Here is a 17547-nt window from a genome sequence, read left to right as displayed (position 1 = left end):
AGAAACTGTGGAACAAATCCGTTATTGGCGGAGAAAAAATTTTAATAGCGAAGAATTGCCGAGGCTCCAAACGTAGATGTTATACTCAGAATTACATTATATTGCTGTGAAAGAAGGAACGTAGCCAGTCAGGATTTTCATTGTGGGCTCAAAACCGTGAAAACAGGTTTGTATGGAGAATTTAAAGAAAAAACGGTTTTATTACAAGTCTCGGTGGCGGCCCTGAGGAAAAGATTTCGCATCAAGCATGAGAGCTTTTTAATTTTATTGCACTTACTAAAATGTTCAAAAAAAAAATTGAATTACGAACATTACTGGACTTCACAAGTCAAACAAATTTAAAATTTCATGATTGTTATAAAATTACTTTTTATCTTTAGGTCTCGGACTTTTAGCAAAGATCTAAAAATATATTTGTCTGATTGCGGTATAATCATTAGATCTGTTATACTTCTATCGTCCAAACAGTTGCTAAGTGTTTGATACAAAATGTTTTACTTCATTTGTTTTACTATTTAAGGCCGCATTCTACGCTTACTTTTGTTGTCACTGTCGATAACAAATGATAGTCAAACAAACCAAACCATCATGTCAACTTCTTTAGGAGATTTTATTTCAAAATGAGTAAAAACGTTTGAAAAAGAACTTTCTACTACTAACTCTACTCTACGTCTAACTATGGTTTACAGTGATGGTTTTCTGGATATCAATATTTCCACCTCCAGATGCAACTTTGTTACTAACCAAACGGTTTACTGCTTGCAACGTAGCAATTGGAATCTGAATGAAAAGTGAATTTTAAAAAGAGTTTTCATAACGTTTTTGGTAAAAATAAACTTACGTTAAATATGTCATTGATGAATTTAGAACCAGCTTGATGGTCGAATCCACCGGAAAATCCGAAATTTGAACTACCTCCGCCGCCATAAGAGCCTTGTGTTTGAACAGGAGTGGCGACAGCATTTACTTCCTTATGTACATTCAAACCGGATTCAACACCACCAGAAAATCCGACATTTGAATTACTGCTTGCATAAGAGCCTTGTGTTTGAACAGGATTGGCCACAACATTCACTTCCTTATGTACATTCAAACCGGATTCGACACGTTTATCTGCTTGAACCTGTGTAGTGTGTATTCGTATTTATGTCAAGATAACAATCATCTATTAGGCGTATCCAGTGCATAGAACAATTTATAGTCAGAAATATGTGCATGCGAAAAGTCGATAGAATGACCCATTTACATGCAAGACAAAATTTGGAATTCGAAAGAGCATCTTGAACGTATTAAAGCAGATGATATTGCGAAAACGTGAACCAAATTTATGCAACACGAAAACAAAGGGTTCATCGACAGCTGATGATATATGATTAGACTTTCAATTTTGCGCTTATCGTAAGTGGTTGAAACGAAAACAAAATCGTTATTATTTGTTAATAAAAATTTGGGTATACTATACAACCGTGCTGGATGTGAGGTATACAACTGTACAAAATAATAATTTAGTTAGTTGCTTTACATACGAGTGAGTTCGCTAGTATCACACAATTGAGGTTCAAGTTCAGAATGAAATTGAAGTTACATCAGAGAAATGTAGGTTTGATTGCGAATTGTGGCTATTGCGGCGTTGAGTGCAAGGAAAGAACATAATTTATGTGGTAGAACATTAATGTGATAAAATTTCGTTTCAATTTTAAATTTTCACCACATTTTCGCATTCTGGGTGTCAATAACGACTAAAATAATAGTGCCACTGGTGCGAATAGTCACATTGAGCAGTTTTTTGTTTAGAATATTGTCCTGCGAACGTTGTTTCTTCGTTTTTTTACTGGCTGCAATAATCTGGTTCTCAAACTAAACTTTATAAGACGAACATGATCTTGCTAAACAAAAAATAAAGCGAAGTATTAACATGCACTCCTACAGAAATGCTTTTGCAAACTTATTTCATATTCCTGCCATGCAATAAGAGACAAAGTTAGTGGAATAAATATTCGTGTAACAAGTACCGTGTATGTGTAGTATGATGTAATGAACAATTAGTAGATGTAAAAAGAAAGTGAATGTAAAATGAGGCAGAGAAAGTTCCGGTATGCTGAATGTTCACCTTAAGCAAGGCACCTTAAATTCACAAGCGAATGTGTGTGCATGTTACACAACGTAATAATACTAATAATAATCGCACAACCATTAGGGTGCCATAAAACTTTAGCAATAAAGAAAATATTCCTCTGATGCATTATTTACCTCTCCAGTGAAAGTGGTTGTAGCTGACGCAGGTTGAACCACCTTCTGTACGATAACAGTTTCAGGGACAATTTTCTTTTCAACAACGACCTGTGGCACAATGCGCTTTTCGTACACCACTTTGGGTACGACACGTTCTTCGTAAACAATTTGAGGTTGTTGCGGTACAGTTTTCTCAACGGTTACGGTATGTGCTTGCTGTGGTTGGAATCCGCCGAAACCGGTGTTTCCGGAAAAGTTAAAATCGAAAAATTTGCGAAAATCGAAACCAGCTGGTTGTTGACCCCATCCCGTCTGTATATTTGTTTGAGTTTGTGATTGTGTGTTTGTCTGGTATTGTGGTACTTGAACACGTTTTTCGATTGTTAGTACCTGAATGAGATTTGGTTGCATAAGAGTTAAATGTTTGTCTTGCGTATTTGAACAGGTTGTTTAATTGTTTGACAATGCGAATGGTAACACTATGTGATGTCTTTGATGTCATACTCACTTTGTTGTGATTCGGCCAAAGATGGTGACGGTGATGTAGACGTTTTTTCAATTTTTGTACATGCACGGTTTGTTGAGGAGCTGTTTCAACGTTAGTATGCACGGTTGACTGACTATCTACGCTACCTAATGGTGATTGTGCATTATATGTGCTTGCTAGAGATGATTGGCTGTTAACGCCAGTATTTATTGATGATTGAGCGTTAAATGTGCTTGAAGCTGAGAAACCGTTGTTGTAGGTTGCATCTACACTGGGTGGTTTCTCATCGACATATGTAACCTTTGCCGGAAAAACACATAGATGAAAATGCAACATAAATTTACCGTAAATGTTCAGACACATAAAATTCATGTTAAAGATAACATAAAACCTAAACCGTAGCACCATAATGCTACGAACAAATTCTTATTACGTTTACCGTTTTTATGCTCTCTGGTTGTGTTCCCGTTACTTTAACGACTTTTTTACTGACGCTGCCGGTATGTGATTCCGCTCCGATGCCACCAACACTCATTCCAGTCGCATCTAAACCACCGCCAATCGCTGCACTAGCACCAACACCGTGACCAGCTGACGCTCCGGCATACAAACCACCAGCCGTCCTTCCTGTAGAATAAAAAGTTTTTGGTGTTTAAATTTCAAACTGATTTATTCACACGCTCATTTTCAATGTTTTATTTTTATTTATCGGTCCATGAGTTGAACATGATGTTAAATGCTGTACTTGATGCTGTGCATTTATAGCTATATATTTACAGGATGATACAAGCTTACCATTTAGTTGCTCATTGATTTTATGATTTGAGGCGTTGAATTTTAATTTTTTTTTTTGATTTGTATACGGAACTCGGACTGGTAATAATTTAACGTAAATTATTGTAACAATAGCAGCACGTATGGTTCTGAATCGTATAGTGTGCATCCGAACATGGTTGGAAATGTAATGCGAAAACTTTTTATTGGATCTGATAAGAGGTAGTACGTCGGAAAAGTACTTTTGTGTTCATTTACATAAAATTGGTGGAGTGGGGTTGATTTATCCCGCATTCTATGCTTATTGATTTTACTTATTCTTATAAGAAATCCAAACGGTTTGTATTGGTGCAAGTTTAAAATAGTTTCGTTCCACTTAAGTCTTAATGTATTCGTGTTATAGTGTTGTTATAGTGTTATTATAGTGTTGTATAGGCTCGATTGTAGGTCGAATAATCGAATTCTATAAATTATTACTTTCCGCCGTTTTAAATTCTTACAATTACGCTTTTGCAACGGACCGTTAGAGTACATAGGAGCGAAAATGATGTAGTGTGCTAGCACATGCTGAACTGATGGGCATGCAACTTCAAATGGATAATTGGTGCACGAGTGGGATCCGTACTAACAAAATTCACCTTGTTGTGGTGACCATTAATATTACTATATAAGACCACAACAGTGGGTCATCGTTTCTTTATGCTGTCGATAACAGATGATTAACTATTTCTGAAAGGTTGCAGTCTGCTCTGGACCAGGCCGAGTCCAAAAAATAGACGTAGGTCTGTAGAAGAATAAGGAGTTTGTTCGGCAGGTAACTTGGCTCCCGTCATAAATAAGTGTGACGATTGTCATGTAAATAACTATCACTTGGCTCCATTTCCATCATCTGTGCTTAGCGTCAAATCGAAATTTTTTGATTTGATAATACATGGGTTCATGTGAAGTGTACTGACTTTCGCTGCACCATACGAAAATGTAGTGCTTCAAGTTTCTCTTTTTTGTGGCCCGCTTAGAGAGGGTGGGAAAAATATGTCTCAGTTGTCACATATTGTAGAAAATCTAAATTTGTCTGTCCTGCCAGGCCTTTCAATAACAATATTCTGTTTATATTCTGTTTATATTTAACTTGGGACTAACACAACACCATCATACTGACACCAATTTGTGTGATGTCTGAGATATAACACAAGAACTACCCTCAAGGCAACTACCCTATTGGGACAATTATGTCACATCAATAACTTTAAACCTCAATGTGATTATGCGGTTCGGTTGCAATAACCAATACCTTTAAAATCGATTTCCCATGACATGTATAGAATAGAATATTTCAGAATATTAATAGTAGATTATTCACCTCTGTCCACATGTTTATTTAGACACTTGGGGAGTTGTTGCATGAGCCGAAGGCGAATGTTATAACCCCAAGTGTCTAAATAAACATTTGGACAGAGGTGAATACGCTATTTTATCTACCGACGGCGAAATAATAGCACTTTTTCACTGCTATTATTTCACCTAGGTAGATAAAATACTATAAACCTAACGTAAAGAATGCATACTCATTACGGATGTATTTTCTAAGTACATTGAATGCTCTAAGTGTTGAGTTACTGTACGTACGGTACAGTCTGTACCCACTACACTTTCCTTGCACCATACAAAGTTTTTAAGGTGAATAAATTAGTTGAATACTTTGAATGTGAGTATGTTTTTACTATGTAAAGCTTTTCGCTGTCCCAAGAAAAACCTTTGAGAAAGAGTAAGCTAACCATGCAGGAGCGCTGATTTGACTAGGGACCTGAATAATCTAGTAGCCCTATATTTTTTGCGAATAAAATAATTCAATTTATGACAGTGTTCATTTGAGTTTCGACGTTTCGAAAATGAACCGCTCCTGCCTGGTTTATTTTACTCTGCCGTGTTTGAGATGAATAAATGACGCACCGAAGAGTGATCCACAAAGCTTGAAATAGAATTGTGTTTATTTTTTCTGTCAAGAAAATTATGATCATAATCAACAATCGAAGATTCACGCTTTCCAAGTTCAATCAAGATTTTAACATCCGTAATTCATTATTCAGAGAGAAAGAAGAAGAAAAAATTCAGCGAAGGTTCAGATTGTTTTGCTTTACGCAAAGTTATTTTTGAATTTCTTTTTGGGGGTCGGCTTACAAATAAAGTTTCGTTTTTCGATTTGTCAATAATTTATCTAACAATATATTATACCCGAAAAGACCAACTAATTTCACTATTTTCAACGTTAATTTTCTCATTTTCCGATGCCCACTGATATACAACATTAACTGTGCCCGGAAACCATTAAACTTTTCACTTTTTCATATTTTCGTCTATATAACATTACGCATATTAAAAACAACCGACGAACTGGCATAACTTCATGTACATACTTCAAGTTTTGTCGGTACGGTTATAAAGAGAATTCACATACAAAACACATTTTGTAGTGCACTTAAAGAATACGAAAGTTTTCTTTTGTGAGTTACTCAGAAGTATAACAACAACAGCATTTCGAATTTACAACCGTTTCAGTTATTATTATATTATATAGCATAGCACAAATGCCAATCTTCTGAGGGAAAATATTTAAAGAATAAGAAAAAAAAGGAATTGAAAGTGAAATAAAATTTATTCATAAATGTAAAAATAAGAATAAATGCGACACCACACGCTTCGATGCATGGATGTGTGCTACTGCTACAATCATATTTTACTTTACTTTACGTTATCAACACAAGCTCTATGGTATAAACGACCCAAAATAATTTTTTTTCTTAAAAATTAAAACGAAAAGAACGACTGAGTGGTACCAAAATGAAAAACACTGAACGCAACTCAACGCGTTTCGAAATTTAAAATTCAGTGAACATCTCACGTTTTACACATTTCATGAATAATTTAATGTTTTCCAAATAATGTGATGTCATTAATGGTATATGTGGAATAGCTAATCCACAATCAAGCTTTCATTCGTCGGTAAAGTGTATTGTGGAGCGAAAAAAAAAACGAAATGGATAAATGGAAGAACATGCTTACTTAGACAATTAAATTCTTAGCTGTTCAAACGGTGCTATAGTATAAGACGCTGAAAGGAGAAACGATAATAAGAGGGCAAATATTGACCAATTAAAAGTTTTATTAAGTTAAAATGCGTTTTTCGACTTGGGCAAAATTTACAAATTAATTCCAATAACTAAGTGCTCTTTCGTATTTTAGTTTGTTCTGCTATAAAGCGTTTCAATAATTGACTTATGCATTACTTTTATATTGATTCGTTCGTATTCATTGTACGAAATTAAAATGGAATTTCCCTCCTTTTTGATTATATTACATTGGAACCTGGCTGTAATGAATTCTCAAGAGAGAAAAAAACATTTGTTAAGGCTCAAAACTTGTTATAGGTAAACTTGCGGAAGGAATTGGAGAAATGTATAGTAAGTTAGCAGAACTCCAATGGAAATACAGTGTACGTCAGTGAAATTTGGACATGAATCACGTAGAGGTAAAGACGTAGACCTACTTTTGTGTGTATGAGTGGATCAGCTGTAAAACAGTTAAATCAAGTTTTTCACTGACGACCTCTGTAGTTTGGACATGATTCGATTTGACGCGTAGTTTTCCTCTTGTTGGTTCAAGGGTCAAGTCCCTACTCACGGGAATTCTAGTGGAATTCAAATACTAGTGGATATCGTTGAACAATGACTTTCTAACACGCTGCAAGGTTTTTCTCCTTGGAAAGACTTCGTTATAGAAAGGCTCCACTATATTTGAAAAAAATTAAATTTAGATGTTTCAATGTCCTGTTTCATGTAAACAATCGCGAATTTCGATCAAAATTAATTTGCACAGACAGCATGTAGTGATTCATAAAAATGCATTCACAGAAAGATATGGGGATCAGGATCATGTTTTAAATTTTTGAAGAAAATTAGAAAAATCACTTTTGAACAAGTGCTAGAAAGATGGAAAAATATACCTGAGTTGCTCTCCCACTATTCGTTCAACCTTTCAAACACGTGTGAAGTATGCAATGCTAATGAATTGACAATTGACACTAAAGAGCTAAAACATAATAGTAAAATATTCGCTGCACAATTGGCTTTTAAAAAAATATGATGTTAATATACGCACAGGGTTGCACCGGATGCAAACAATTGTCTCCGCTTTCATGAAAAATTGTATTTACCAATTTGTGGCTTTTATTTTGAAAATTATTATTCTACATGTTGCGCTGCCCACAATGAAATGAAACGAATTGAAGCTAAACGATTTCGACCGGAGGCACGTTGTGAAGGTAGAGATTCATTTGTATACGTTTTCTTCTACAAATTATACACCCACATTTACAGTCCCATTCATAAGACTTTGTGGACATGAACGCATCGAAGAATTGTTCCAAGAATTTCTCGAATTCTGCCATTGTAAAATAGCAATTTTCAATTGTTCGATGTACTAGTAATGTACTCGGACTTGACCACACAGACACGTATCCAAAGAAGATTTTACGTGATACAGCTTCATAATACATTTCACATTCTACTCTCATAACAGTCGAATTTACGTGCTGAAAACACTTGCTTGGACGTCTGCTATCAACTACTATAAACTAAGCAAATAACACAGCTGTTTATCTCTAGTCGTACATATTGTTTCAATAATCGCATACACTTCAAATACATGATATACGGCATCGTTAAAAGACCATTAAAGCCCATCCAATTTGTAATAACTTCAGATCTACTCCCCCACAGAATGATGATTATAACCCAATTGTTCTGCTTAGGCAAAATGTTTATAAGAGGGAAACATGCACAATAAATTTGGTTTCAGATAACTTAGTTACACACTCGCCAAAATATGATTTCTATCAAAATGTGAAATACTGCCTTGGGGACTATTATAAGCAATATACTTGAGATTTATCAAAGCATTAAGGCAATAGACCACCAATATGGCCAGCTTATTGTTGTATACGACCCGCATTAGTCTTACTGTGAACCAGGATAATATTTCGAAGATATGAAGGAAAACGTCTTGAAGGGTATGGAACTTTGAAAATAAAAAAAAAATATTTTTTTTGTGTCACTTCCATATTATATGTATTGTATACAGAGTCAGAGTGCCACAGTTACGTTCATATATTATGTATGGTTTCGTTGAGCATTTATGGCGTGTGTATCCTATAGATTTTGCTTAAGGACTGAGTTACACAAACCCACTTATAAAGTGAAACCGAAAAGCCACACAATTTATGAATCCCAGTGACATTACGGTGGATTATTGCTATAAATTCGGTTCATTTGGTACTTGAGTTCGTTGGAAAAAGTAATTAAATTTCGTTCTAAATAAAAAAAGGTTAAGAGAAAGAACGAAAGGAGTGGTATTGAAAAACAGAGAAATATGGTTTTTGTATACGTTACGTCATATAAACACGACGGTTTGATATATCGACGGCGCTAATAAAATCGTAACCCGTAAAATCATACAACTAAATTTGTGTAAACAAAGGACAGCCGGAACACGTGTCAACAGAAAATAGAACATAAATAACTGCTGATGATTTTATGGAATTTTTAATGACTTATTTACACCAGACATGAACTGATTACGGAATGCGTTTGTCATTCTCGTTTGGAAATCCGAAAAACAGTAATACCCTATGACTAAACAGGAAAAGACGAATATATTGTTAAAAGGGCGTTGGAGAGAAATAAATGACCAGTTCCTCTTCTTCCTCTTCTTGACATTCTCTCTCTGCACGTCATTGGTAGTTGCAGAAATTCTGAGTATGGTGATTTCATGACCTGAATTACTGAAAACTAATTACCGAAAAACTGACACAATTTGAAGCCAGATAAGCATAAATTCAATTCGCAAAGGTTCGTGGGTAAGTTTAAGTGGCACAGAAAGTAATTGTTAAAAATTCGCCTGATTGTTTTTCACGAAAATTCACAAAGTTTCATTAAAAAATCAGATTCAATGCTACAATACAGATACTATTTTTCAGAAATAGATTTTTAATGTTTTCCCAAATTTCCCACATTTTCCTCTGTTTTCACAAATATTTTTCATTTTTTTTTATTTGGTATAATGAAAGAAAATATGGGAAAATTTGTGAAAGGAAGTTTGGAAAAATGTTCAAATTGTCACTGCTACAATTCAAATCAACAGTCGCATGAAAGCCAACCAGTTCAATATTTTGCTCGTTTCACTACTTAACTTTTCGTAGCTATGTAAATAATTATTTCACTGGGTTGCCTGATAGTCAATCATTACGCATATTTATTAAAGCTATAGTTGATTGGTTGATATTCAAGGCTTTAGGAAAGTTTAAATTCACTTTAACAATGATCCAGTGGGGGAAATAATCGCGTGTATTTCGAGTGCAAAAGTATTTTCCACAAGAAAATCCTAATAGAATTTTTTCTTTAATTTTCAAGGATTTTCTTTAGTTTTCTTTGATTTTCAAAAATTTTTGAGGATTTTCTTAACAAAGAATAATCCTTGGAGTGCAAGAGAACTCTAAGCTTCCCAAAATATTTCAAAATTTTCTCAACATAATGCTCTGCAGCCGAAATTTGCAACTCTTTTTTTCAGTGTAATCAGAGTTTCAACAATATCACCTCCAAACTTTTTTAAAAATTAATTTCACTAATTGTCCCAATATTATCCAAAATCAATTAAATTGCACAACAACTTACCGTCTAGGCTCCCTCCTAGGCCTGCACCTGCAACTTGTCCGTATGGTGTTCCTGCTGATGCAGACAATCCTCCATGAGCGGCATTACCCGTTAGTAAACCTCCTAGGCCAGCTTCGGCATGGTATCCACCAAAGTTTACACCTATTTTTCCATTCTCGAACGTCAAAAACTGAAAATGAATAAATTAAAACAATGAACACCTACAACATTGTTCGAAACGAATGTACGCCGTGAAAATTGAGGTATAAAGTCTGCTGTGAAAAGTATGAATGCATTCACTACAAAGCATTTATTCCAGCAGAAAGTGCTTCATCGTAGCACAAAAATAACTTTTTCTGTAGAACTGGTGAAATGATTTTATGTAATTACCGGGAAAATTATTCATACACAATTACAATTTAAAAATCTGAAAGTGTGGAAATGTGAACCATTTCAGTCCTTCAATTAATTATTCTTTTAGTTGCGTCAGCGGGTATGTTAACTAAAAAACGAATGATGTATGAGCTATGTGTGCAAAGCATTTTTGTTCTAAGCTTCGTTTAAGCTACAAGAGGCATAATAATTATAGAATGTAAAGCTGGTTCGTTGTAGTTCGTATGAAGTGGAGTTTTATAAATTATTTAAATTTTATTAAAAGGAAAAAAAAACTGGTTGTTGTGTGCATCATGAAGTGGCATGTTTGTAATGATTCAATTTTTTTTTTTTTTTTTAGAAAATGACGATAGCATATTTCTGTGAAAATATGCAATTATGTCAACATTCATCAGCTCAACAACCATACTACTTCATTCTCTGTCTGCCATGCATATAAAAAAATATTTTCAATTTACATGTCTCATTCCTCACGGGTAAAAATAATGCACCAAACAGAGAAAATTATTATCACCATGGCATCATTCATCATTATTATGTCGATCATCATCACCCACCATCGGTTTTTAGCCCCGTACGAAGTACTGGGGGCTTATAAGATTAATATGCCGTTTGTAACACGTCGAATTGGAAGCAGACAGTAAGGGCAAAGCTTTTGGTTATGTTCATAGATGACGAATCCGCAATAAAAAAAATGTCCGTCCGTCCGTCCGTCCGTCCGTGACCCCTCTAGCTTGAGCAAATCACAACCTTTTTTCAAAATTCTTTTTTTCCCCGATTGGTATCGACAAAAGTAAGGTCAAGTTCGAAAATGGGCATGGTAGGGTCGACCCTTCCAGAGCTAGGGCCCTATAGGTGTTTTTCAGTCTTTCGACGATATCTACCGAAATACGCACGTAATAGCTGCTTGTGATATATCAAATGAAAGGTATTGACGAGTAGAACAAAGTTGCTGAACATTGTTTTTGTGTAGGATGCAACGCGAGCTTGTTGGGAGGGCTCAAAGGTCGTTACTCGGCCCTAAGTGTTTTTTCCACATAAATCGAGTAAATCTCATCCGATTTTGCCAGATTTAGTTTTTTATGGAAGGTAATTGAATACCGAAAAGAACGTGGCGAAAAAAGTTTCAAATTTGGGCCCTTGGACTAAGGCCGCTACTCGGCCCTAAGTGTTTTTTGCACATAAATCGAGTAAATCTCATCCGATTTTGCTAGATTTTGTTTTATTTGAGAGATAATTGAATACCGAATAGAATGATGGCAAAAAATGTTTCAAATTTGGGCCCTTGGACTAAGGCCGCTACTCGGCCCTAAGTGTTTTTTGCACATAAATCGAGTAAATCTCATCCGATTTTGCTAGATTTTGTTTCATTTGAGAGATAGTTGAATGCCGAATAGAATGATGGCAAAAAAAGTTTCAAATTTGGGCCCTTGGACTAAGGCCGCTACTCGGCCCTAAGTGTTTTTTGCACATAAATCGAGTAAATCTCATCCGATTTTGCTAGATTTAGTTTTTTATGGAAGGTAATTGAATACCGAAAAGAACGTGGCGAAAAAAGTTTAAAATTTGGGCCCTTGGACTAAGGCCGCTACTCGGCCCTAAGTGTTTTTTGCACATAAATCGAGTAAATCTCATCCGATTTTGCTAGATTTAGTTTTTTATGGAAGGTAATTGAATACTGAAAAGAACGTGGCGAAAAATTTTTCAAATTTGGGCCCTTGGACTAAGGCCGCTACTCGGCCCTAAGTGTTTTTTGCACATAAATCGAGTAAATCTCATCCGATTTTGCTAGTTTTTGTTTCATTTGAGAGATAATTGAATGCCGAATAGAATGATGGCAAAAAAAGTTTCAAATTTGCGCCCTTGGACTAAGGCCGCTACTCGGCCCTAAGTGCTTTTTGCACATAAATCGAGTAAATCTCAACCGATTTTGCTAGTTTTTGTTTTATTTGAGAGGTAATTGAATACCCAATGGAAAGTTGGCAAAAAAATTTGGGTTTATAAAATAATGTCGTAAATTGTTGGTTTTATTTGAGAGGTACTTCGTACGGGCTTTCGTAATTGCGCTATGCGCAATTTTAAAAATGAACACTTTCAGTAAATTTGACCATGCCCAACTTGACTTGCATTTTGGTAACAGACGCATTAGAGGGTTGTAGACGTATTAGGGTTCCGGGCGTATTACGGCTACGGACGTATTATGGTTACGGACGAAATAGGATTACGGATCGTACGGGGCTAAGTCGCAGCAAACGCTCCGACTGTTCTGATGCCTTGTTTTTTGTTATAGAGTGGAATTAAATACTCTTGTAACTGAATTTAATATTTTATGTTTCCATCGAAACCAATTTGCTTTGTAATTCAATCTGAATATTACCGAAAGTTTGTGGCGCACATAGTTTTTTATATGGTTTGGTATGGATAAAAAATGGGAAAATAATTCGTTGCATCTGATTTTACCAGGGTATGAAATATGAGGCAAAATCAGCACATATAATTCTATATGTGTAAAAATTGGTTACAAAATAAAAGTTTCAATTATGGACAATTCAACGTCAGAACATTGTATGATAAAACATTACCATCCACTTCACATCTACACAAAAAGTTTTATCTTCCATGTGTGACTATTTCATACATTACTCGTTTCTGTATATAAACTCTAAGCCATACGTTATTCTGGTTGTCTAGGGATATAATTTTATTACTCTTCTAGGGTAAATTTTATTTCCGTTTTTTATTTTGAAGAAAAAAACCAATGACCCGACGGAGATTCGAACTCCGAACCTCCTGCATATCAACAAACTACGCTAACCATTACACCACCGAGTCTTCTAATATACCAGATATGCATACTCTAATGTTGCAGCGTGGGACTCAATTTATAAAGTACATAAGCAACATGTACTACAAAATTTCGTGTGTGTGTGTGTGTGTGTGTTGACGCCATGTGTTTTTTTTTTCGTTTAGAACGAAAAAAAAATCAAATTTTGACTAAACGGATTCTCTTCATTCAAAACTTCATTGTTTTGTGTTTTACCGAAGGATGTCTTTCGTAATTAGTTTTTCAATTGGACAAATATCTGCTGAGAAATATGCCATTGCCATACGTGGTGTTGGTGTATCAATATGTAAAAAAGCGTAAGGTCTCAGTGCGCAGCAGATATTCGTTCGATTGGAAGTTTACTTACGATAAAGAGATCAGAATACTTTCTTTGCAATTTATTTTGATAAAACAGAAAAAAAACAAAAAATGTTTGTTGCGGGAAGAGAACTCACGATCTTATGCATAAAAAGTTCACGCTCTAGCCGATTCGGCCATTGAGACTCATGATTACATTTGATTTTGTTGTCATGAAACCCCGCATGTATGTAGAACATAAGCAATGACCATATATGTGTTAGTGACTCTGTCGCAGGTAGTCTGATCATTTTAAAAAGTACATAAGTATTTAACATGCACGACAAAATGTCGCGAGTGTATGTGTGACTCGCATAATTTATTTAGAACAAAAAATAATCAAATTTTGACTAAATGGATTCTTGTTATTCAAAATTACGTTGTGTAGTGTTTTATCTCAGGATTTCGGTAACGCAATTAGTTATTCGATTGGACAAATATCTGCCGAGAAATGTGTCATTGCAAATATGGTGTAATCAATATGACAAAAAGGCTAAGGCCTCGGTGCCCAGCAGATATTTCTTCGATTAAAAATCTAGCTACTATACTGGAGATCAGTTTATTTACTATTTTTTGTGATAGAAAATGAAAAAAAAAATGGAAAAAAATGTTTGTTATGAGGATAGAACTCACGATCATATGCATAAAACTGACGCGCTCTAGCCGATTCGGCCACCGAGATTCACGATGATGTTTCGATTTGTTGCCATGATTTTGTTTAATTGTCACACATGATGCTTTTGTATACACATAAGCCAAACCTTTCAGTGGTGTTTGTATGTCTTCGAGTTTATATACAGAAACGCTGAATGTATGAAATAGTCACACATGGAAGATAAAATATCGTATTGCTATGTGAGAAAAATCTCGAATCACTTCTTATGTACATATTGCATACACACGCGTTCGCTTCGCTCACTTGTTATATACAATATGTACATACGAAGTAATTCTCGATTTTGTCTCACATAGCAATAAAATACTATTATTAAACTTTAATTTATGCGTAATTTTCAAATTTTCAACTCATGTTACATTTGATTAAAAATCGTTCCATTTTCCAGGTTCTCGTTCTCGTTCTGCACAAACTTAAATCAATTTAAATTTCGTAATTTAATTAAAAAGTCTGAAAGTACAATTTCGACAAAGTGCACTAACGTGAAATTTGGTTCGTAGTTGCAATTGAGGAATTTTGACCGTCTCTTCATTATTTGACGATAGATAGAAATTGGTAAAATGTTTACTGTCGACATTATGATATGGCCCAAACAGTGAAGGGCTATGTGGGAAAATCGAACCATTTTTGTCCGTATTTTGTGAAAAAAAATCGATAACTTACTTACACACGCGGAATTTTGAAAACCGACACATTTTCTGTTTTAAGGTTTACCGATTTTTCGTGAATTTTGCATGTATTTTTATGTGGAGAAATCAAAAACTCAAGTAAAACAGAAAATGCGTCGGTTTTCAAATTACCGTGTGTGTATATTCTAATACAGTGAGCCTAAAAAGTTTGGAAACATATAAGAGCAATATAAACAAAAGAATAGACAAGAAAAATTTCTATTGTTATATTGTATTCACGTCTATTGTTCTTTTGTTCACATTCTTATATGTTTCCAAACTTTTAATGCTCACTGTATAAAAAGCTTGCAGACAATAAATATATGAACGTGCACGCACCGTCATACCCTCGACGTCACAGTATGGCATAAAATCCAACAAATGCTGATGAAAAGTCACGACCGCCCGAGTCAAAAGTTTAATGTTTTTAATTTTTGCACTCTCAAAATGCAATTTTTCAAAAATCACCCTGCGGCGTCAGTGCATTTTTTACAACTGCAACAGGTCAGAAAGTTTTCACTAACGCAAATCTTCACTTATCACCAAAAATGCGGAAACCCAAGTTTTGGATGAGTTTAAGTGCTGCGCCATATTTCGTTTAGTGTAGCGCTTACGACGTCCATATAAAATCGTTTGAATAAGTTGAATGTGGCAGCATAAAAAGTATTTCAACTCTGCAAAAATTCTATTTAAATCATAAGTCGTATACAATGAAGTGAATTTGCGCTGCACTCTAATTCATCCGAATCTTGGGATACGTTTGTTTTTGCTGATTTGTCTTATATTCAATGGTCGATAGCCCCTCTCACAGTGTGACAGTCTCACACTTCATATCTTTTCTGTCTGCTCGACGTCTCCAGGCTTGTAACACCAAAAATTGAAGAAATTGTCGTCATTCGTTATTCTTTCTCTGGAACAAATACATTTGCGCAACAAACACCTCTATTACTGCGTCATTTGTTTTCATTTGTTCTATATTCAAATCCTAAATAACGAGCTTCGTTTTTCGATTCGAAAGTTAGAACAACTGTAGAGTGCAGTATATAGTTGAACTACCTTTTCACTTTATGCAGGTAACAGTTTTGGAAGTGGTATGTTGCGTCGAAATAAATTTCAATTTTGAAAGAACTTTGTTCGATATCAGTCTGGATAAAGTTAGATGTATAAGATGCATCTGTTGTCGATTCATCTACATCAATGGATTGTGTAATCATCTTTGAACGAATCAATTTAGAAAAACAAAAAACTTTTGTGAAATAAATTTCTTGTATGGTAAGTACAGTTTGGAAAGTTTTAGTGATAATATATCCCAATGTACTCGAACATTTTGCATTTTCATTTATTAAAAAATGTAGCTTGAAATGAAACTAAATTCAAAAGGATAATGAGGAGAAATAATTCTGCAGCAGTGTTACATATTTACAATTGATTGAAACAATATTATTGTACATTTCTGAGGGCATGGGAAAGCGTGCACTTAATTACAACTGCTACGTAGTTTTTCAGCAGCACTACAAAATGCATTGAGAAGTACATTTTCAAATTAACCTATAACGGACCATTTTGTATTTTATTCAAAAAGCGTAGGAAAGCATTAGTGAACTTTGAACTTCTTTTGGATTCCATTGGAGAAGTGAAATCCAGAATAAATTCCACATTATCAGCAGCTCTCCCAAGCTAGACACAAATGCGATGCGTTACGCTTTACTGGAGTAATGGCCCATCACTGATGGGTAAACAAACAGATCCAGGCTCAATTCCTGTGTCAGACAAATTAATAATTCACATGGAATTTTTCTAACGTCCGAAAGTTCACTCAAGTTTTATAATTTGTGTTTGGTGGCACAAACACTGAATGACTCGTATGACGTGGCCCAAATACAATAAATTTTTGTTCATATACCTAGCCTAGATTGTGGCGAGATATCAATTAGCACCTAAGTTTCGTCAGAGAGTATTCGCATTGAGGCGTAGTTCGGAAGTCACATTAAGGCTGTTGTCCAGGCTGCCCTTGTTATTGGCCAAAGAAAGGGTGTTAGTGAGGTCTCTAAGCGAATCAAAATATAATGCTCCAAGAACTGTATTTTACTTCCTTCGTAAAAATACTTTTTTTAAATAAATATTTTTGTTCAATAAAGAATGGTTTTTATAATAATAATCCCAAATGAGACAGATAATAATTCTATCCATAAATGATATGCCAGTATACATATTGCTTTTTACACCACCGAAAATGCTCACGGGCAATTTGAAAAATTTTCATTTTATCATTAATCACAAAAAAGAAACTTTCATTGTTCTGGCCATACAACGGCGAACAAAAAAGGGGTATTAATATTTAATAAAAAAGTTTTTGTGTTTGCTGCTTTTTTTCTGTTTTAAGACGAAAAGTCTATAATTTATGCTATCGCCGGTATACGATGGAGATTATG

At 34.9% G+C, this 17547-nt stretch overlaps 1 protein-coding gene across 1 annotated transcript in view; it reads right to left on the bottom strand.

The window, feature by feature from the left end:
* Positions 1-583: 583 nt before the first annotated feature.
* The window catches only part of LOC119079599, a 31439-nt gene continuing 14475 nt past the window's right edge, over positions 584-17547 (bottom strand). The window contains exons 2-7 of the mRNA XM_037187592.1: positions 10219-10387; positions 3159-3346; positions 2741-3019; positions 2251-2622; positions 842-1123; positions 584-780 (exon numbers count right to left, since the gene is read on the bottom strand). Of these exons, the coding sequence (XP_037043487.1) occupies positions 673-780; positions 842-1123; positions 2251-2622; positions 2741-3019; positions 3159-3346; positions 10219-10387 (1398 nt within the window). The 3' untranslated portion in view covers positions 584-672. The remainder of the gene's footprint in view (positions 781-841; positions 1124-2250; positions 2623-2740; positions 3020-3158; positions 3347-10218; positions 10388-17547) is intronic.

The sequence above is a fragment of the Bradysia coprophila genome, unplaced genomic scaffold, assembly GCF_014529535.1.
Source record: "Bradysia coprophila strain Holo2 unplaced genomic scaffold, BU_Bcop_v1 contig_324, whole genome shotgun sequence".
Taxonomy (NCBI): Eukaryota; Metazoa; Arthropoda; class Insecta; order Diptera; family Sciaridae; genus Bradysia; species Bradysia coprophila.
This window is presented reverse-complemented; position numbering and strand designations above follow the sequence as displayed.